This window comes from Mesocricetus auratus, unplaced genomic scaffold, assembly GCF_017639785.1.
Source record: "Mesocricetus auratus isolate SY011 unplaced genomic scaffold, BCM_Maur_2.0 Super-Scaffold_100009, whole genome shotgun sequence".
Lineage (NCBI taxonomy): Eukaryota > Metazoa > Chordata > Mammalia > Rodentia > Cricetidae > Mesocricetus > Mesocricetus auratus.
The window spans coordinates 68,446,749-68,468,209 of NW_024429193.1; the positions used below are offsets into that span (position 1 = coordinate 68,446,749).

Genomic DNA, 21,461 nt, shown 5'->3' on the forward strand with positions numbered 1-21,461 from the left:
CATGGAACTGACCCAGATCCCCTGAATGTGGGTGTCAGTGAGGAGGCCTAGGCAATCTATGGGACCTTAGGTACTATTTATCCCTGGCGTACAAATGGACTTTGAGTGCCCATCCCACAATGAGGGATGCTCTCTCAGCCTGGATTGTTGGGGGAGGGCCTAGGCCCTGCCCTGGATGAAATGACAGACTCTGGAGATCCCCAGGGAGGGCCTCACCCTCCCTGGGGATCAGAGTGGGGATTAAGTGGGGGACTGGAGTGGCCTGATGGGGTGGGCGGGGAAGGAGGGGAGGGAGAGGGAACTGTGATTGACATGTTAAGCAAGCTTGTTTCTAACTTAAATTTAAAAAAAAGGGAGAAAAGAAGAGTTAACGCCAACAACAGACAAGTGGGACACTCAGAAACTTCTGCACGGATTAATAAACAAGTGACGAGGAAGCACACAGAATAGGAGAGAATCTTTACATACTGTAAGTCTAATAGAGGATTGATACCCATTATTTACAAAGAACTAAAAAAAATTGTCAAAAAACAAGCTGCCCATCCAAAATTTGGGCCTGCAATCTCAAAAGAGTTTTTAAAATGGCAAGGAAATATCTCAAAAAAATATTCATCATCCTTAGCACTTAAGGAAATGCAAATCAAAACAACTTTGAGATTTCATCTTCTATCAATCAGAATGGCAAAGATAAAAAACAATAGACAACAAATGCTGAAGGGGGTGAGGGGCAAAGGGGAACACTGTTTCATTATTGCTGGGATTGCAAACTGTCCCAGCTACTCTGTAAATAAGTAAGGAGAACCATACTACTGCTGTTGCAACAAATTACCACAAACGTTATTTCTTAAATTACCAAGTATTTGTTGTCACATAGTTCTGAAGGATCAGTCTAAATGAATTCAAGTCAAAGTATTGACCAGCTTGCTTCCTTTTGGAGGCTAAAATAAAATTTATTTCTGCATCATTTCTAAAAAAAATGAAAAAAAAAAAAAACCCCACCAGTTGGAGGCCTGCCTGTCTACTGATTTTCAGGACAGCCGAGGCTGTTACAAAGTGAAACCCTGTCTTGAAAAATCAAACCAAACAAACAAAACAACAGCAACAAAAATAAACAGCAGAAGGAAATTCAATTTTTTTCAGTCCTTTATCAGACAAGCAATTTCCCTTTTAAACTCCTGTGGTTTTTGTTTGATACATAGGTAAAGTTTTCCTACTTTGTTTGTTTTTAGAAACTGAAGGCTTTAGAGGAAGCTCTGAAAACTGAGAGTCAAAGGGAACTTCTAAGCAATGTCTCCTTAGCCCAGGATAGCAGCTGCTTTGAGCAAGTTATAAAAGTGGTGCCCTGGACTGGGTTAGCTTCTCATTCTCTTTGTTCTCCTGATATATTAAACATTTTGTTTTGCTTTGATTATGTTTAGCTCTCTCCCTAAGAAATAGACAACCAAACTCATTGACACCCCCCCCAACAAAAAGCCACATTTTCCTTGCCTAAGCTGGAACTGGTTAAGATGGGCAGTGCATAATAGAATACTGGAACCAAAGGGTCTTTTAGGAGTCTTCTCACTGCACACCCTTGGTTTTTCAATGAGAGGAAACTGAGATGCAGTGAGGGGGCACAGTGTTCTGTGTACTTAGGCCTTCTGACTTGGTGACAGTCTCCGTCACTCATCTGTCCATCCCATAAAGACCTGCACACACAGCACTGTGAGGGATCTGTGTGGATATGCAGTGTTTTCAACCACCTGCCCAAGACTGCCTCCAACAATGGGTACGCTCCATTAAGCGCTGCGTTTGCACCTTCCTGACTCGGTCTCCCTTTCTATGTCAGGATCCATTTCCCAAAGCCCAAATCAACTGCTAATACTCCACCGACTCTTCCTCAGGTCCTACAGTCACGCTTATTTGTTCATTTCCGAGTTATTTCCTCCACTGTTGCTATTCCAGCATGCATCCAACTGCCTTCTTCTGGGGTATGAATGACTAAGGTGGAGACAATGTCTACTCTTTCTTCTGATGCCAGCCTTTAAGGACACTGGAAAAAAAATAAACATTTTAGCTGACTTTTTTTTTTCCAGAAAAGGAATCCCCAAGAGCCAGAAACAAAAAGGGAATCAAATGGTAGAATGATAGAAAAGAAAAAGAGAAAGACATGGTGTTAATTTGATGATGATGTTGTCTCTGCTTGCTTGCATGCAAAATAACAAGTCCCTTATGGCATTTTCTTACATACTGAGCTCTACTTGACTCTTCTCTTTTCATCTCCCTGCTTAAACCCTTTATCCCCTGGAGTCCCCCCTTTACCTTGATACCATATGTGTTCTGTATCTCCCTACCCTTTCCCTTGAAGACTGTTTTACCCAGCTCACAGGCCCCTTTCTAGTTTCCTGGCATCTACCTAGACCCATGTCCACATAGAGTACATGTATCAAAAATAAAAGCTAAGACCTACACATGAGAGAGAACATGTGGTGATTTCTTGCTGAGCTTGGGTTACCTCACTTAATATAACACTTTCAAGTTTCATATATTTTACTACAAACGTAATTTTTCCATTATGACTGCACAAAATTCCATTGTGTATATGTAACACATTTTCATTATCTGTTCATCTGCTGATAGACATCTAGAATGATTCTATTTTCTAGCTGTTGTGAATTCAGTAGCAGTAACATAGGTAAGCAAGTATCCATTTCTATAGAAGGATATAGATTTCCATAGGGATATGACCACAAGTGGCATAGTTCAGTCATATGGCAATTCTGTGTCTTAGTGACTTTTCAATTGCTGTGACAAAGCACCACGACCAAGGCAAGGTACACATGAAAGTTTATTGGGGCTACAGCTTCAGAGGGCGAGTCCATCACTATCTTGGTGTGGAGCATGGTGGGAGGCAATCAGGAATATCCCTGGGGCAGTAACTGAGAGCTTACATCTTGACAACACCACAAGGCAGAGGGAGACACTGGAAATGGTGGGCTCTTGAAACCTGAAACCCAGTGACAAGTCTCCCAATCCTTCCCAAACAGATCTACCAACTAGAAACTAAGTATTAAACCATACGAGCCCACGGAGGGGGAGGGCTGTTCTCATTCAAACCTCCACACACTGTTTTCAGTCCTTTGAGGATTTTCCACACTGAGTTCCATAATGGCTACAGTAGTTTATTATTTGTCTTTCCCCAAACCCTCAGTAGCATTTACTGTCACTTGTTTTCTTGATAAATATTCTAACTGAGGTTGAGATGGAATCCCAAAGTAATTTTAATTGGCAACTTCCTGATAGCTAAGGATGTTGAACACTCTGTAAAACATTTGTGTTTCTTCCTCGAAGAACTTTTTACAATGTTCCAGTTTTCTACCTGTTTGTGTTTGTGCCTGTGTCATACTGTTTTTGTTACTATGACTCTGTTTTTGTTACTATGTCTTGAAATCAGATATGATGATACCTCTAGAATTATTCTTGTTTGCTTAGTGTTTCCAAATGAATTTTAACATTTTTTTCTGTTTCTGTTATTTTTTTTGAGTTCTTTGTATATTCCAGATATTGAGGCTCTGTCAGATATATCCTTTTACTTCTATTATAGATTTCAATTTTTTTTCTCTTTTTCTGTCTTTGGGAGAAGGCATGTTTTTCCTTTCTCTGAGTGCTTTTCGTCAGCTCTCATAGAGGACGCCATTGCAAATGGGGCTGTTTTCCTTATTTCTTTCTTAGCATGCTTGTTTCTAGCATGTAGAATATTTACTGATTTTTGCATGTTGCTTTTGTATCTTGACACTTTGGTGTAATTGCTTATTAGGTCTAAGAGATTTCTAAGTTGGAGTAGTCTTTGAGTATGGGCTCATATACGTTCGTTCTATGAGGATACATTTTGAAGGATGACAGCTTGCTAGTGAAATAGATGCAGGGTGTCAGGGCAAGAAAGTTTCTGGAAACTGAGAGGAAAAAGGATGACATTAGCTACTAAGGAGAATATCACCATGTGTGCAGCATGTAGTCACGTGCTCACCCTGGAGCACTGGGTAAAGTCAGTGCAGCCTGATATGTGTGTGCTATAGTAAACATCAAGGTTTACTGTTGCCGGTGACCCTGCTCCAACACCCCTTGCGGGAGGGGGTGAGAAGAGCAGCACCAACAACTCAGGCACTGACTCAGTGAGTAGCAGAGCGTGCTGCAGACTCGTTTATTAAGGAAGTTAGACCTGCCTTTAAACCCCCTCCCAAGGTCCCATTGACTCAGGCGGCTGAGTCTGCTGCATTGTCCTTTCCTCATTGGTGTCTCTGGGTAAAGTGTCTCCTCATCAGTAGTCTCTGGGAGTAGAGGCAGGCTTGGCTCAGGGAGGAAGTGCTTGCCATGCATGCTCACGCGGGCTGAGCTGGCCTGGGCACCTGGGCAGGGCGACTATAGCTTGGGTAGGCTGACCACAGTTCCTCCTACAGTTTACTACCAAGTAGGAGAAAGATGTGAGGCAGTCAAGAGAAGTAAGTAGTTTATTGGGGTTCTGTTCAGTATAATTTTTTTCCAGGGAGAGAAAGAAGTACTGTAGTGGTATTTTGTTTGTACTGTAACAAATAAAGCTTGCCTGGAGATCAGAGGGCACAGCTAGCTAATGGTAGAGGTCTGGAGGTCTGTACAGACAAACAGGAAGTGAGATGGCTGGGCAGAGAGAGGAAACAGGAGGGAGGAGACGGGAGCTCAGTCTCTATGCAGTCTGAGGATTTCATAGTGGTAAGCTCTAGTGGCCGACTGCTTTGCTTCTCTGATCTTTCAGTTTCCACCCCTTAATATCCTGACTCTGAGTTTTGTTATTAAGACCAGTTAGAAATTCATGCTACAAAGTCCCCCACTACAGCAAATTATGCAGTTGAATTTTCTGTATTTGGGGAAATTGCGGGAGTCAACACACCTTAAGTACAATGGATGAGCCTCACCTTAGGAAAACCACCTTCTTGAGCATGATATCTTTCCTGCCAGGTAACTACTTTAAAAGTCACATAGAGTAAAACAAAGCTTAAGAATAAACTTTAGTTTCTTCTTTCTTTTTCTCTTCCCAGACTATTAAGTGCTAACACCCTTATTTGTGGCCAGCAAGGCAGGCTTCTGCCCCAGTGGAGGCAGACAGCGCCTGACTCTGTCCACTGCTAAGCCCAGAGCAGCTGCAACCCAACAGATGAAACACCAATTGCCCAAACATTGGCCTCCAAACACCATTCTCCAGTAAGAGAAATGCCAGCTTCCTGGGCTAGAGCAACATTCAGCATGGATCTGTGATAAGGCAAAAGCACATGGGGTCACCATGAATGCCCAGTTAGACTGGAGATAAATAGTGATAGTGACGGAACAAGGTCGGCTATGTGTGCATTGCTTTTCTCATTACTGTGACGTAATACCTGTAGAGACAGTGGAAGGGAGTGAAGATTTCTTTTGTTCACTGTTTTCAGAGTGTTCAATCCGTGATCTATTGGTTTCATATTTGGACAGAACATTGTGGTGTGGGATGTGTTGGCACGGGTAGATCAGAAGTGGAGTACAAGTCAGAAACTGGTGGTTAGGTGCAAATGTCAAAGGTGTGCCCCAGAGCCTACTTCCCCAAGATACACCCACCTCCTAAAGTTTCCATAGTCTCCTAAAGTCAGGCCACCGGCTGGAGACCAAGCATTCAAAGTATAACCCTGTGATGGACATTTATTTTTAAGTCATAACACTCTGAGTCAAAACTGATAAGGTAAATGAGCAAATTGAGAGTTGGGAGATGAATAAGGAATTTATGTAAGTTGCAACTTGCCTTTCTTCAAAGCAAGTGTGCTGACTAGTTTTGTGCCAACTTGACACAACCTAGAGTTATCTTTAAGGAGGGAACCTCAATTGAGAAAATTCTTCCATATGATCTGGCTGTAGGACATTTTCTTAGTGATTGATGTGGGAGGGCTCAGGTCATTGTCTGTGGTGCCACCCCTGGGCTGTTGGTGCTGGGTTGTATAAGAAAGCAGGCTGAACAAGCCATGAGGAGCAAGTCAGTAAGCAGCACCCCTCCATGGCCTCTGCATCAGCTCCAGCAGCACCCTTCCATGGCCTCTGCATCAGCTCCTGCCTCCAGGATCCTGCCCTGCATGAGTTCCTGAACTCAGTGCTTTTGATGATGAACTGTGATATGGAACTGTGAGTGTGGTGAACCCTTTCCTCCCCAAGTTGGTTTTGGTCCTGGTGTTTCATCACAGCAATAGAAACCCTAACTAGAATGGCAGGTATTGACTACAGAGTACCTTCATGAGACAAACTGAAATTGAGCCTCTAAAGCTATTATAAGACTAGTATAACATCATCTGCAGAATTCCTGTCAAATACAGGCATCTTAAACCCAATTCTGCAGAAAAAACAGACAAATCCCAAGTTGAGGCATTCTATAAAAAATATTTGTTCTGTCATCTTTCAGAAGTGCCAAGGTGGCAGGCTAAGAAAGACCAAGGGTTACAAAAGGGACATGCTCACTAAACATGTCGCGAGCTGTTGGAGTGGGATTTTTTGCTTAGAAGACATCAGAAGGCCATCTGATAAAATTCCAATGAGTCCTGAAGAATAGAGAGTAATAACTTGTCAACAGTACTTTTCTGGGTTTGATAGTTACATTGTGCTGTGTAGGGGATTGTTTTTATTTATAGAAAATACATAGTTAATTATTTAAGGATGGCGAGACCTTATGTTGGCTACTTACTCTCCATTGATTCAGAAAAAAAATCTTTATTTCAATTTTGCTCCTTTATCAGTTTGAGCTTATTAGAAAAGAGTTTCTGGGGTGTTTGTTTCTTTGTTTGTTTGTTTGAGACAAGGTCTCATGTAGTCTACTATGTATCTGTTGGGGGTTGAACCCAGGACTTTGTGTGTAGTAGCCAAGCACTTAGCAACTGAGCTACAAATGCTGCTAGGAAAAAAAATTCAAGGAACAAAACTTAGGATAAAAATAGTTTTGAGTATTCTGGTTAGGATTAAAACCAAACTAAGACAGGAGAAAAATATTCACAGCTGGTTGATAGCATTTGTTTGTGTTTTAATGTGAATTTCAAGAGTGTGGTGGTTTGAATGAGAAGCATCTCCTGTAATCTGAGGCGTGAGAGCACTTGGTCTCCAGTTGGTGGCACTGGGCGGGTTTAGGAGGTGTGGCTTAGCCGCAGGAAGTATGTTACTGGCTTTGAGAGTAGAAAGCTTTCCTGCTTCCAGGTCATTTTCTGCTTCCACCATGCAGGTCGAGAAATTAGCTCTCAACCGCCTTCTCTTGCTACCATGGCTGCTGCCTGTTGCTTCTGTCCTGCCGTCATGGACTCTAACCTTCTGGAACCAAAAGCTAAAATACGTTCTTGTATAAATTGCTTTGGTCATGGTGTTTTATCAGAGCAACAGATCAGTAACTGATACAAAGGGCTTTGTTTTACTTAATCACTTGCTCTAAATAAAGCTGTGCTTAGAAACAAATCACCAGCAGCCTTTTCATTAATTCCTCCAAATGCCATAATGGATTTTTTTTTTCCATGTTAGATATGGATGAATTTCTCCCTCCCTCCCTCTTCTCCTGCCTCCACCCTGTCCTGTCCTGTCCTGTCCTTCCTTCCTTCCTTCCTTCCTTCCTCCTTCCTTCCCTTCTCCCTCCTTCCCTCCCTTCCTCCTTCCTTCCCTCCCTTGCTCCCTCCCTGCCTCCCTCCTTTCCTTCCTTCCTTCTTTGTGGTGCTGGGGACTAAACTCAAAGCTATATCTATGCTGGGTTACCCCTCTACCATGAGCTATATATAGCCTTAGGCCCCCAAATTGATGCTTCATCCATTTGAAAATCTTGACATTTTAGGTCACAGACTGAGACATCTGTATATGGGCCACAGTGTCATCACTGAAGGACTTCCACTTTGGCAGATGGTTTTATTTTACTAGCAAAACTCAAGGTGGGGTCTGTATCAAGCTTTCTCTTTTTGGGGTCCACTAGCCAGCTCCCACATCATTCTTATTAGTTATGAATGTGTGGCCTAGCCCAGGCTTGTTTCTGGCTAGCTCTTTTAACATAAATTGACCTGCTTCTCTTTATCTATCTTTTGCCTTGGGGATTTTTACTTTTCTTTCCTATTGTACATCTTACTTTCACTGCCTCTCCTGGTTGCCTGGCTTCTGGTCCTCGGTGTCTCCCTCATCCTATCCTCCTCCTCCTTACCATTCCTCTCTCAAGCTGAGATTCTTCCTCCTATTTTTTCTCTCTGCACGCCAGCCCCACCTATCCTTTCTCTGTCTAGCTATCGGCCTATTCAGCTCTTCATTAGACCAATCAGGTACCTTAGGCAGGCAAGGTGAAACAGATGCAACAAACACATCCTTATATAATTACACACATCCTTACATCGTTAAACAGATGCAGCCGAAATAAATATAACACGCCTTTACAGTTAAAGTAATATTTCACAGCATAAGCAAATGCCACACATCTTTACATAGTAAAGTAATATTCCACCTGGATTTGATTCTCAGCACCCACATGGCGGTTCACAGCCATCTTTTACTCCAGTTCCAGGGGTCCAGTGCCCTTCTAACCTTCCTGAGCACCAAGCATACAGGTGGTGCACATGCATACATATAGGTGAAACACTCATAAAATAAAATGAATAAATCTAATTTTAAAAAAGAGTAGTAAAAAAACCTCCCACAGAATTACATTATAGAGCTGGTAATGCTCTTGGAGAAGTAAGTGTATGATTTCAGTGCCATTCATGGAAAAACAATGGCGCTACTAATAGTGGCTTATGATAGTACCTGTGGTTTACATAACCTGGCTCAGAGTCCCATTAAAGGAATTTAAGAAAGCTAAAGAAATTATGCAAGCCCTTAACAAGCAAGAGTGGAAAAGAGTGTTACTTGTAATGACTTTAACAGACTCCATTTTCCACATATCTGTTATCATGTAGGACCATGGTATAATACTTTAAAAGCCAGAACTTCAGCATTTTGAAGGCAACCATTCTAGGTGGTTAAGGTAAGTCATCTTAGAACAAATCTTTGTTCACAGTACATCACAATTATTGCCAGAACTTCATATGCTACAGCAAGGTCAGGGGAACCTTCCCACACCATACATTCAGAAATGGCTGACATGCTCAGAGCCCAACTTTGGACATCAGGGATGATGAGGCAGTACAAGGTTCTGAGAGCGATGGCAGTTGGGGCCGAGGAATCCAAAGGTCGACTCATAGATTTCTCCTAATGAGCATGTTGGACTGTGCTTTGTTATTTTATTCTTATTTGGTTTACACGGTTTTGTTTTTGCTTTTTCTTTCTTTCCTTCCTTCTTTCTTTTTCTTTTTTTTTGAGACAGGGTTTCTCTGTGTAGCTTTGGAGGCTGTCCTGGCACTCACTCTGTAGACCAAGCTGGCCTCCAACTCACAGAGATCCTCCTGCCTGTGCCTCCTAAGTGCTGGGATTAAAGGCGTGTGCCACCAATGCCTGGCTGGTTTACATTTTTTTATTTTTGATTTTTTTGTACTACTAGTGACTGAGTTTATGGCCTTGTGCATGCTATGTAAGTTTTCTACCATCGAACTATACTCCCCGTGCGCCCCCCCCCTCGTTTTTTTAATTTTGTTTTTGAGACAGGGTTTCTCTGTATAACAGCTCTGGCTGTTCTGGAACTCACTCTGTATACCAGGCTGGTCTTGAACTCACAGAGATCCACTTGCCTCTGCCTCTCAAGTGCTGGTATTAAAGGTGTGTACCACCACCTCCCAGTCCATTCTCTTTTCACTTTTTAGTTTGAGACAAGGTCTTACTAGATTGTTCAGGCTGGCTTTGAACTTACTCTATAGCCCAGGCAGACCTTGAATATGTAACTCTCTTGTCTCAGCTTCATGATTAGGCAGGAGTGTAGGCTGTGCCATTAGATCTGCCTTGGATTGAGGTTTTGAACCATGAGAGACCCCAGAAGTTCATGGAGTTAGCACTAGAGGGAGGAATTTTAGGGAGAATAATATCACTAAACAAAATTATGTTACAGAGAATTATAATTTTATACTGTTACCAAACTGTAGAGACAAACGTACCTGTGACATTAAGATGAATGCACTCTACAGGTTTTCACTGCTACGATGAAATGCCAGAGTAAACAATGGTAACGGAAGGAAAGGTTGTTTTGGCTTTTGGAGGCTCCCATTTGTGGCTGTTTGGCACCCACCGTTTTGGCCTGTGTTGAGGCAGAACAGCAGGGAGAGGAGGAGGTTAGATGGCAAAACTGGTCTCCCCACACTGGCCACAAAGCAAAGAGAGAGCAGGGAAAGGTAAAGACCCCTTGGAAGGGCCCATACCCTGTGACCTAGCTTCCTTCCTCTGGGCCCCGCCTCCTGAAGGTTGCATGACCTAATCATGCCACCCGCTCTCCATGAAGCCTTAAGGCATGAGAACATCAGGGGACATTTAAGATCCAAACCATAAAAACCTCTGTACATAAATGTTAAGCTGTCATCATATATTGTGCACATAGGTACGTATGCATATACTTATATACATATATGTGTATGTGGAAAATCTTTCATATATGCAGCAAATCATGGCCTTTATCTGTTGTTTCACATAGGCTGACAGGATTGTGGGAAATGCAAGACTTTTTAAAAAATCTAAATATATCATAGCAAAATGAATGTAGATTTATTAAAGAATACTGAACAAATCTGAATAGTATTGTTGTTTCCATAAGCAAGATAAATGTATTATGGTAACATTTGGATATTTCAAATATGGGAAGGGAGTATAGACTATTTGAGCTGAAATAATCAGTTAATTTGCATTATAAACCTACTATAAATTTAAAAAGCATTCATTTTACATTCTCAGTTAATGAAGACAGACCACCTTGTGATTAATAGGCTTTGAAAGCTTGAAATGAACATTTTTTAGAGGTAGCTCAGCGAGGCAATTCAGTCTCTGCTGCTTAATATTTCCTTGCCTATAATCTGTTTCTTTAACCAGATCATAGCTGCTAATTAATCACCATAAAGTCATTATTCTTTAAGTATTCCCAACAGTGTCTTACTTTAACAGGGACAGTGATATGAACAGTCTGTCACCTTCAGCATTTACATAAACACTGAATGTGCTATTGAAAAGATGGAAGCACTAAAATCATGACTGGTTTTAAAATAAGTTATTCTATTTCAGATTTTGAATAGAGCACCAAATACAAATGTTACTGGGAATTTAGAGATGTTCATTTGGAGTGTCCCATGTTATTGGGGAAAGTTTTGAGTCTCTAAGGTTTTGAGTTTTGTTAATAAAATAATTCAAGATTGGACTCAGAAGGAAGCTATAGGATAATTTTTATTAGCATTAAACAACCAACCAACCAACCAGCCAACCAAAAACCTAGGGCAGGCAAGCTGCCTGGAGGAGGAAGACAAGAAAGAGAACAAACGATCGCCTCTGTTAACAGCAGATGTGGGAAGGGCTAGGGAATAGCTGCATAGAAAAAAAAAAAAAAGGAATGTTCAGGAAAGCATGTCCAGGCACTGATAAGCATCCCAAATAATGATGATGATGATGAAAAGTTAGCTTCTAAAGTAGGCAGGCTTAACCCAAGCATAAAGCTGGGGTTCCCTTAAGTGACTGCACAGGGGCAGGAATTCTGGGAAGGAAATGTAAATTATTTCCTTAACTGAATAATTACTCTCCCAATCTTTTTAGTGTGGCTTAAAGCGAATCGTCCTTTTTGAAGTGTGATGCCTTAGCCAGAACCAACTGGGTTAGCCCTCTGTTTTGGAGAGTTTGGAATGTTAGATTCCCACCCAGACCACAGAAATAGCTCTCTCTTGATGGCTGACCATAGAACCCTCATCAAGGCTACAATGACATTCCCCCTCTTCATTAGGAGATGGGTTGAAATTGGGGAACAGATATAACTCATTTCGCCCTACAATCTAGAGTGTAATTCTGAAGCTATTCAGAGGATTGTGTCCACACTGGAGTTTCAATCCTACTTGTACCCATTGCCTACAGGAAGGATGATTGAAGAGCAGTAATAAACTCCCCTCAGCCTCTCCTGGCCAGAGAAGCAAGGATGCTCCTGGAGGCACTGCTTTTGGAATTCTTGCCCCTAAACTGTCTAGCCAGTGTCTACCGTCTATCCTCATCACAAAACAAATTGTGTATTGCCTCTAGGAAACATTAATCTCTAGAAGCAAAAGTGAGTGTTGTAATACTTTTCCATGGACTTTTTCACTTTTGACATTATTAATAACTGTGAAAAATAAAGCTATATTTACATAAGTATATATGTTAATGCTGCAGGAATTGAGTATGAAAGGACAGCAAGTCCTCCACGAGGAAGCAGCAAATAAGCAAACTGCCTCTACCAGCCCTGTGCCAGTCTGTACACTGGCAATGGGGTAGGAATAGGAAAGCCGTTCTGAACTCCGGATGTCCTTTCCCGTTAACGCTGGATGGGAAACACTGGGATTTATAATCATTCACGGTTATGAAATTAAAAATTGTGCTTCATTTAAAAAACTCAAGTCTATGGTTACCAGACCCTTCTGCTAGAAACAGTTATTTCATCGCTTTTACTTCTGGGAGAATGGCTTGGCACACAGTGAACAGAAAGGAAAACATGAGACAGCAGATCTCCAAAGTGCTTGTAGCCTAAAAGTTCTGTAGGCATCTTTTATGTAATAAGTAATGGAATAGCTGGAAAACTGCCTTTATGAGCAAATGCTTGGGGCCAAAAAAATTAAGATATGTCAAGGCCTTTGAGAAATAGAGCAACGTGAGGTAAAACTGGGAAATAGTCGAGGCAACTTTTTTTTTTTTACTTTAAAGCCACTTAATGGAGTATTTAATGAAGTTTCATTTAAACATTTACCATATGAGCATTTGCATTCTTCTCCTGGGCAATGTGAACTTGGGGAGAAAGAGCTAAGGGCTAAGCAGGGTGCAAAGACTGTTCTAAACTGCATTGTTAGCCTGGGTGCCCAAAGAGAAGTGTACAGAGCCAACAATAGTCCCTTTCTTTCTGCCAAGTTGAGCTTTTCCACAAGAAGTTTCTAGAAGATTTTTGTTGCAGATTGTCAGTGAAATTATTATGTACAGGAGCAGAAAAGGAGTCATTTCTAGTGTGAGAGGAAATACTTACTTTGAATTGCCTGTAGCTGAGAAATGGAAGTGTATTTGAAGTATTTCTCCCAACTTTTTACACAAGTGAACATTAGGTTAAGGGGAGTTACAAAACAGTATGGAGGAAATTTACAACCAACAGAGAGATAAGGTCAGTGCTGGCTTTCAGAAGGTGACCTATTGGACAATCTACAGCAGGTGAACAAGTAGTAGGTCAGACTGTGCTTCAGAGAAGGGGACTATCCCAACAGGGGAAATGCCAGTTTTAAACATCTTACTGTGGAAAATTTTGCAGTTTTGCGAAAGAGGAAAATCTGTTATGGTTCTGTAAATTTTAAACCATAAAGCAACCCAGATTACTTAGTCATTGTCTCCTTGAAACCCACCAGCCCCGTTTGTTTGCATTAGAATTGGCACGCAGGAGCAATTTCTTTTTCTCTCACAGCTTTCACATTTATTTATTGTGTTGCATGCCATGCATGCATGCAGAGGGCAGAGGACAGGTTGCAGGAATGTATGCTTTCCTTCCACCACGTGGGCTCTGCCCCTGCACCCAGGTCATCAGGCTTGGCAGCAAGTGCCCTTACCTACTGAGTCATCCTGGATACCCATGGAACAGTTTTTTCTCTACCTCCATCAGCTCCCAAGTTTTGGCCAACTAGGTCTTGATCTGTATCGTATTCATTAAATACCGTATGAAAAGTGATTTGCTTCAGGGGTGACATTGTGTTTCCACCCCTCCTTGTTTCACGCCGTTCCAGGACTCCAGCCCTTTATAAGCAAAGCCTTTTTGTCATCCTACCTTCAAGGACAGTTTGGAGCTGCTATCTAGAGCCGCCGAAGAATCAGGTGCTGAGTCATTAATCTCTTATGTCAGATTAGGGCCAAACGTCTTTGAACTTCATCGCCAAAGTGAAATAACTAATGTTTCCATTTTTTTTGGAAACACTCTTTTATTGTGGACCAGACACCTCTAAAGAAAAGATTTTCTGCATGATGGATGTCTGTCAGTCAGTCCACTTCTGTGAGAAGCTGAGATAGAACGCGTGTGGTTCCATTCTCCGCTTGAACACCCCCAATGATGGGATTAATGCTTCGCAAATGGCAAGCTTTCCACAAATATTTGATGAAATCAACCTTCCCCAAAACAATAACTTCTAGTCATTTATTCATTCAAAGTTACCAGAACTACCGCGCTAGCGAATCTGTAATAGAAAGTGTGAAGGATTTTTAAACCCAAAGAATCTTTAAATAAAACAATGCATCGGCCGGTTTTTTTTTTTTTTTTTAATACATGTCGCGTCCAAACCTAGTGCTCTATTTTGTATTCCTGCCCTAGGATGGCCTCAGTTCCTCTCCGGGAGGCGGGATAAGGATGTGCCTGCTGCCCTTGAGTCTCCTTCCTTTGTAGTTTTTTTGGCTTGCGCGGTAACGCTTGCCTCCGCGGCTGCAGAGCGCGCAGCGCGGCCACGCCCGGGAGCGCGCAGCTCCCGTAGCCTGGCGGGCGGGGCCGCCTCGGACCGTGGAGCCGCTCCCCGCGCGGCGCCGCCCTCCTGCTCACCACCTCCCGCTCCGTGTGGTTTGTGGTATCCTCGGAGGGGCAGAAGGTGTTCTCCTGGGGCAGTCCCGGCCCTGACAGGCGGACAGGCGGCCGAGAGCGCGGATGCCCGCGGGCGTGCGCGCGTGGGAGGCGGCTGCGCTCTTCCCGCTGGGGCCCGGCGCGGCCTGAGGATCCCCGGGTCAGCCGGGACGCTCACTGGCCGTGGACTGGGCCTGGGCGCGCGCGAGGCGGCGGCGGCGGCGGGACCCCGGGACCCCAGGCCGCGCGACACAGCCCGGAGGAGCCTCGCCCACGCTCGCGCCCCTCCCCCGCTCCGCTTCCTTCCTCCGTTCGGCGCGCCCGAGAGCGAGCGCGGGCCGGGACGCGAACCCGGGCAAGCCTCGGGCCGTTCAATTCGGCGGCTCCGGGCCCGCTGCCCGCGCGCTAGTTGCGAGGCGTGGCCGGGCGGAGGAGGCGCTTTGGGGGGCGTGGGGCTCCCCAGCTGGCGGTGGCGACCGAGAGGGCGCGCGGGACAATGAGCTGGGTGGCTGCGCGCTGCGGCTGAACGGGCCCACCTGCGAGCATGGCCCGAATGCCCGAGCCAGGTGCCCCGCGGCTTTAAGGTCCGAGCGCTGCGGCCGGGGCGGCGGGGACGTTCCTTTATTAATTGATTGATTTGTGGAGAGCTCCCTCTGAGCAGCCGCGATGGCCAGCACCAGGAGCATCGAGCTGGAGCATTTTGAAGAACGGGACAAAAGGCCGCGGCCGGGGTCGCGGAGAGGGGCTCCCAGCTCCTCCGGGGGCAGCGGCATCTCTGGCCCCAAGGGCAATGGGCTCATCCCCAGCCCGGCGCACAGTGCTCACTGCAGCTTCTACCGCACGCGGACCTTGCAGGCCCTCAGCTCGGAGAAGAAGGCCAAGAAGGCGCGCTTCTACCGGAATGGGGACCGCTACTTCAAAGGCCTGGTCTTTGCCATCTCCAGCGACCGCTTCCGTTCCTTCGACGCGCTCCTCATGGAGCTCACCCGCTCCCTGTCAGACAATGTGAACCTGCCCCAGGGCGTCCGCACAATCTACACCATAGACGGCAGTCGGAAGGTCACTAGCCTGGACGAGCTGCTAGAAGGTAGGTCGGAGGCGCGGGCGAGGCGCGGCAGGTGCGGGCCCCGTGCACAGCGGCAGGTGCAGTGACTGCGGGCCGCGCGCTTCCCCCGCCCAGCGCCCCGCAGCCGGCCTGGTGCTTTCTAGGCAGCCTCGGGGATTGTCTGCTCCTCTGTAGTTGGGGTTGGCTTGGGGTGCACACATCTCTCTCCTTCCCAAGAGACTTGCCTTTTAAAAAGGAAGAAAATCCGAGTGAGTAGAGACAAATACAGACAATGGCACCTCCAAAATCAGCCGACTTGTTTTTGCTGGAAGGGCAAACTATTTGAAAGTATGTATGGTCCTCCGCCCTTGGTGGAGCCCAGGGCAGCACCTGCAGTCCCCCTGTTCGGGATCCCACCGTACCTTCTTGCACAGCTGTGGTTCTGATGTGCTCTAGGTTGGCTTTTCTGGTTTCCCTTGTGGCAGAAGTCATTTGAAACCAAAAGGGGCTATCCAACATAGTGGGGCTCAACCTAGGCTTCATCTTGTACCATACTGGGGACTTTTAAATTATGGTGCCTGGTTCCACCGCTTAGATATTACGATGTGCTTGGTTTGGGATATGACTTGGGCATTTAGAGTTTTGAAAGTTCCTCAGGTGATTTCAATGGAAAACTAAAGATTTTCCACATTTGGTCGGCAACGAAGTGAATCAAGATGAATCTTTCTTGCCTTCTCCCTGAGGAGAGTAACTAGGGTCTAGGGGACCAAGAGCAGAGGCCTATTAGAAATGGGTAATCCCGGCACACCAGACATGCATCGCTCAGAAGGGCTGCTTGGCAGTATGTTGGGCCATTCTTGAGTTCCTGCAGTATTTACTCTTACCTGCTTTCAGGAAGAGAGGGGTGGCTGTAGTAATGAACCTCATTTTTGGTTCTAACAGCACCCGGAAAGGTCAGGCAGATCCCCCTGGGTGTAGGGACTGAATGTTTACGTGTAGTTATGCTCAGGCATCTTTCTTAATGAAAATCGGGTATACCATGAAGACATAGCAACAAGGGGGAAGAAACTGACCCCTGGACTAGGTGGTTTTCTTACTTCAGCTTGAGCTTCTGTTCTGAAGTCGTTTTCTCCCTTTCTCAGATGAGGAAACCTAAGCAGTATGCATGCTAGCATTACTAGTTTCTACCAGGCCTCAGTTTATGCTTTTCCTTTTATTGTTCACCTCTGCAAAATAAGGTAGCCATTCTGAGGAGTCCACAAAGTGCCTGTTACTTTTATCAAATGGTACCCTTGCTCTAGCTGCATGACAACCCAATTAAAATTAAGTTGTCTTCTTGTGTGAAAGTTAGTTGTAGGACCTTACACATTGCCTAGTTGTGAGTTTTGGTTTTAAAGGCTAAAAGAAGAGGGCAAGAAATATGTAGGTGTGTCAGTAAAATGAAGATAACATCGTTGAGAGAACCTGATGGCTTTTTTTTTTTTTGATTATTCGAGACAGGGTTTCTCTGTGGCTTTGGAAGCTGTCCTGGAACTCTCTGTAGACCAGACTGGTCTTGAACTCACAGAGATCCTCCTGCCTCTGCCTCCCCAGTGCTGGGATTAAAGGCGTGTGCCACCACCACCATCCGGCTTTTTTTTTTTTTTTTTTTTTTTTTTTGAGACAAGGTCTCACTATGCAGCTCTGGCTGTTCTAGAACTCACTATGTAGACCAGGCTGGCCTTGAACTCACAGAGATCCACCAGCCTCCAGTTTTCAGAAGATGAACCCTGAATCCAGTTTTATATCTGACCCCCTCGTTAGAGTAGCAACCTGGTGAAAGGCTCAACGCTGCCTGTTAAGGAAGCACTTGTCACTCACAGGTAATGTACCTACTCTACCTCCAGAGGGTTAATAATTTTACTGTCCTCTGAAGTTATTCTGACAAGGTATTGTTAAGTAAAATTAAACTAAGACTGTTGTCATCAGAGAGATGAGAGCATTTTTTGGATTAATATAAAAACACTTGTTATATGTCAAGTCCTAGGGGATGGGTGGCCTTCTAAGTGACTCCACGTACAAATAGATGTTTGAGAAGTTTCCTTGAAGTCTTCACTTGCTGATATTTGGAGAATATAGATTTGGGCAGACACTAGCTACACATATAGTCTAAACAGTTACACCACATTGTAAATAATGGTGCATCAAGTGGTTTCTGTGCCTTTGTTGACTTGGTTCAAGCAGTTTTCATAATATAAAGTGACTGTACACGATGAAAATTTAACTCTTTTGGCTATAATAGAAATCTGTCTAATAACAGATCTTTCTGTAATAGTAGAATTGTTCAGCTGAGCGACATGCCTGTGATCTCAGAACTCTGGAGGTATAGGCTGCTGGAGAGGGTCATCAAAAATTTAAGGCCAGCTTGGTCTAAATAGCAAGATCCCAAGGTAGCCAGGGATACACAGTGAGAACTTGTCCTATCATTGAACCATCTCCTTTTTAAAAAAAATTAAACAGTGTTTGTTATGCAAGTGTGGGGAACAGAATTTGCATCCCTAGAACCCACATAAATGCTGCTGGATATGGAGGCTTGCCTGTCATTCTAGCTTTGTGAGACAGAGTCGGATCCCTAGAGCCAGCTGACTACTGAGACTAGGTGCATCAGTAAGCGCTGGGTTTAATGGAGAGATTTCCCCCCCCCCACACTTTAATTGAGGTGAAAGAGTGATCGAGGATAAGTCCAACATCAACCTCAGTCTACCACGTGCATGCACATAGTCATACTCATGCATGTCCCCACATGTGTGCCTACACATAAGAAGTTTCAGGTGTCAGTTAAAATCATGTGCTCAAATGTTGAGATTTATCCCGCTGAACCAGGCAGCTTTCTGAAGTTGCTGACATCAATAAGAGTACAGTGCTCCATATGTTGTCAAACAACTCTACTTCATGTGAGTCAGTTGTTAAAAAAATGCTTCATTTCCTGTGCCTCTTCCATGCCAACAAACGTACTTCAGGAGGTGGTTGAAACATAACCAACACTGTCTCCAGTGAAGACTAGAGAGCTTGACTCAAGACGGCAAGGCTTGAGTGCTCCTTACTAGCCACCATCCTATTGAACTTAGATGACAAAGAAGTTTGCATGGCCCAGATTTCTTTTCTCCTGCCTTTGACCTTGAAAGTCTATGGAGAATGAAGCTGATCTGCTGTAGGACAGCATTCCTTCAGCACGGTTCCTAAGCCAGCTGGCTGACTTATCCAGATTTCTGGATTGATTTTGCAGAGTGGGCAGAATGGGTTCCTGCAATCCTGTCTATTCTTTGAAGCTCTCATAGGTGTGTGTCCCCAACAGTAAGAGTGGGGAAATCAGGTTGAGCCTGACAAGCTTGGAGCATCTCTAAAAGTCCATTGGGGATGTCTAGATCAGGGCTGTTAGTACATGTTCCGCTTGTACATAACCTGCTCATAGGCATATAAAGTGAGATCGCACTTACTGAAAGTAAACAAAGAAATTTATTTTGCATTTGAAGTTTGTTTTATAACATTTGTTTATGTGTATATGTGTGGCATGCATGCCACATTGAGCATATGAAGGACAGAGGAAAATGTGAGAAGTCTGTTCTCTTGGGGTCAGATGCAGGTCATCAGGCTTGGCAGCAGACTGAAGCTATCTGGTTGTACCTGAGAAATTTACTTTTACCTCTGTGTTTGTGTGTGCCTATGCAACTGTATGTTTACCAGGTGCATGCCAGCACCCATGGAGGCCAGAGGGTTTGGAATTACAGGTGGTTGGGACCTCACCTATGTAGTCTCATTAGTACTGTCTTGGGTCTGTTCTCTACAGTAGACTAGGAACAGTCTGAGGGCAAGGGTCTTAGATATTCAGTAAATGCATTGACTCAGAAATAGTTTTAATACTTTGTCCTAGGATGTTTTGTACGAATAAATGATGACATTGGTTGGTTGGCTCTAGATATTTATAAAAATATATATTTTGAAAAATTGGATTCTGTTTTAGCTAGTGAAATATTTCATAATCAGGGGAAACAAAATCTTTGCAAACTTACCAGTGTGGAAAGAATGCCCTTTTTCTTTTCTATTTTTTTTTTTGAGACACGGTTTCATAGAGATCCACCTGCCTTAAAGGCATGGCTTCCTTTTTGTTTTTTGAATGACTCTTATGTAATACTTTCTGTGACTGTCACTGCCCTCTCCCTCCTCAAGTATAAAAGCAGATGTGCCATACACCTCTGCATAATAAGTTCTTTGCAGATGATTAATTTTGAGTTTAAAAATTTGAATAAAATATTAGAGGAAGAAAATGAGTATTTGAGAGAACAGTTGTGAAACTGGAGTATAAGACAGTAATACCCTGGGAGTTATAAGACAAGGGCAGTATTTCATGAGGTTTTAAGCCATGGACACAGGTATTTTATGGCAGTGTTATGGGGAATAAACTGTCTCTCTGACAGTGATTGATAAGCTCCTTTCTTCAGTACTCATAGGCAAAGAGATGTCTGGCTGGGTCTTTCCCCCTCATCCCTATGCCACCACTAACTTTTATCTCACCCTGAGGCTTAGAGATCTGCTTCTGCTTACCATTGCCATCATTTACTGAATGTTTTAGTTGTAGTTATTGAGTGAGACATTTTGCTGGGTTCATTTCCTCTGACCACTTATAACATCTGGTGAGAGCCATGGCTGCATTGTCCTCTGTACTGTACAGTGAGGAAGCTTAGGCTCAGAGAGGACACAGAAATGGCTGTCTAGTCTAGTGGTGAGAGGTAGGCATGACACTCGAGCCTTTAAACATCCGCCACTCCAGTTCTGGGATGGCCACGTGCTAGGCAAGCTAGATCTGCATTCCTGGTTGCTTTGGACTTGGCATTCCTAAAGCTGCTTTGCTCCACCATCCACTGAGACGGGGCTGGTGATGAAAGGGTAAAGCCCTTCTAGATGAGGCTGTTTTCACAGAGGAGGTCCATGTGGGCTTGTCTGCTTCTGTAGGAAGCTGCTGCAAGGAGTTGCCATTTGTGATCACTGGATGTTCAGCCTCCAGAGCCATGAGAAACATATTCCTGTGTTTATCAGTCACCTAGTGAGATTGGTAGTTAATATCGATTATCACCTCGACAAGATCTAAAAGTCAGCTAGGAGACAAACCTCTAGGCATGTCTGTGAGGGAGTCTCCAGATTCTTTGGGAAGACCTGCCCTAGATGTAGGTGCACTGGGACCCTAGGCTGAGTAAAACTGGAGAAATCCAGCTTAGTGCTTGGATTCATTACCCTCTGCTTCCTGATTGTGGATAGAGTTGCCTCCCATTCCTGCAGACATTCCTTCCTGGTCGTGATGGGCTGTATCCTCAGAGTACGAGCCCAGATGAACCCTTCCTTAGGTGTTATTTTTATCATACAGTGAAGAAGATTAACTAATACACTTGGGTTATGGATTTTTGACATGGCAGCAGAATTGATTTGAACATGACTATTTCATCTTAAAGTCCCATAATCTTGAGAGGCATCTGTAGTGGGAGAGAGAAATAATCTGGACTATTTAACCCCTTATCTCCCTTTAAGAGTCAGTCAGGCTCAGGGCCTGGAGGGATGGCTCACTGGTTAAGAGCACTAACTGTAGTCGGTCATTGGTTAAGAGTACTAACTGTAGTCGGTCACTGGTTAAGAGTACTAACTGTAGTCGGTCACTGGTTAAGAGCACTAACTGTAGTCGGTCACTGG

At 44.1% G+C, this 21,461-nt stretch overlaps 1 protein-coding gene and 1 non-coding gene across 9 annotated transcripts in view; one reads left to right on the top strand and one right to left on the bottom strand.

Moving 5' to 3' along the window:
- Window positions 1–4,816: 4,816 nt before the first annotated feature.
- Window positions 4,817–4,979, bottom strand: LOC121142540. Its single transcript, XR_005879581.1, has one exon. It is a non-coding gene; the product is annotated as a U1 spliceosomal RNA (small nuclear RNA).
- A 9,631-nt stretch (window positions 4,980–14,610) lies between these two features.
- Dclk2 (doublecortin like kinase 2) overlaps window positions 14,611–21,461 on the top strand; it is a 121,794-nt gene continuing 114,943 nt past the window's right edge. For 7 of the 8 annotated variants that reach the window (XR_005879488.1, XM_040752557.1, XM_040752558.1 and 4 more), the window contains exon 1: window positions 14,612–15,785. Coding sequence is in view for 7 of the 8 variants with exons in the window: in XM_040752557.1 (XP_040608491.1) it covers window positions 15,365–15,785 (421 nt within the window). In the remaining variant the exon portion in view is untranslated. Of the gene's footprint in view, window positions 15,786–21,461 lie in introns of all 8 variants that reach the window. The other variant, XM_040752562.1, reaches the window with a different exon arrangement.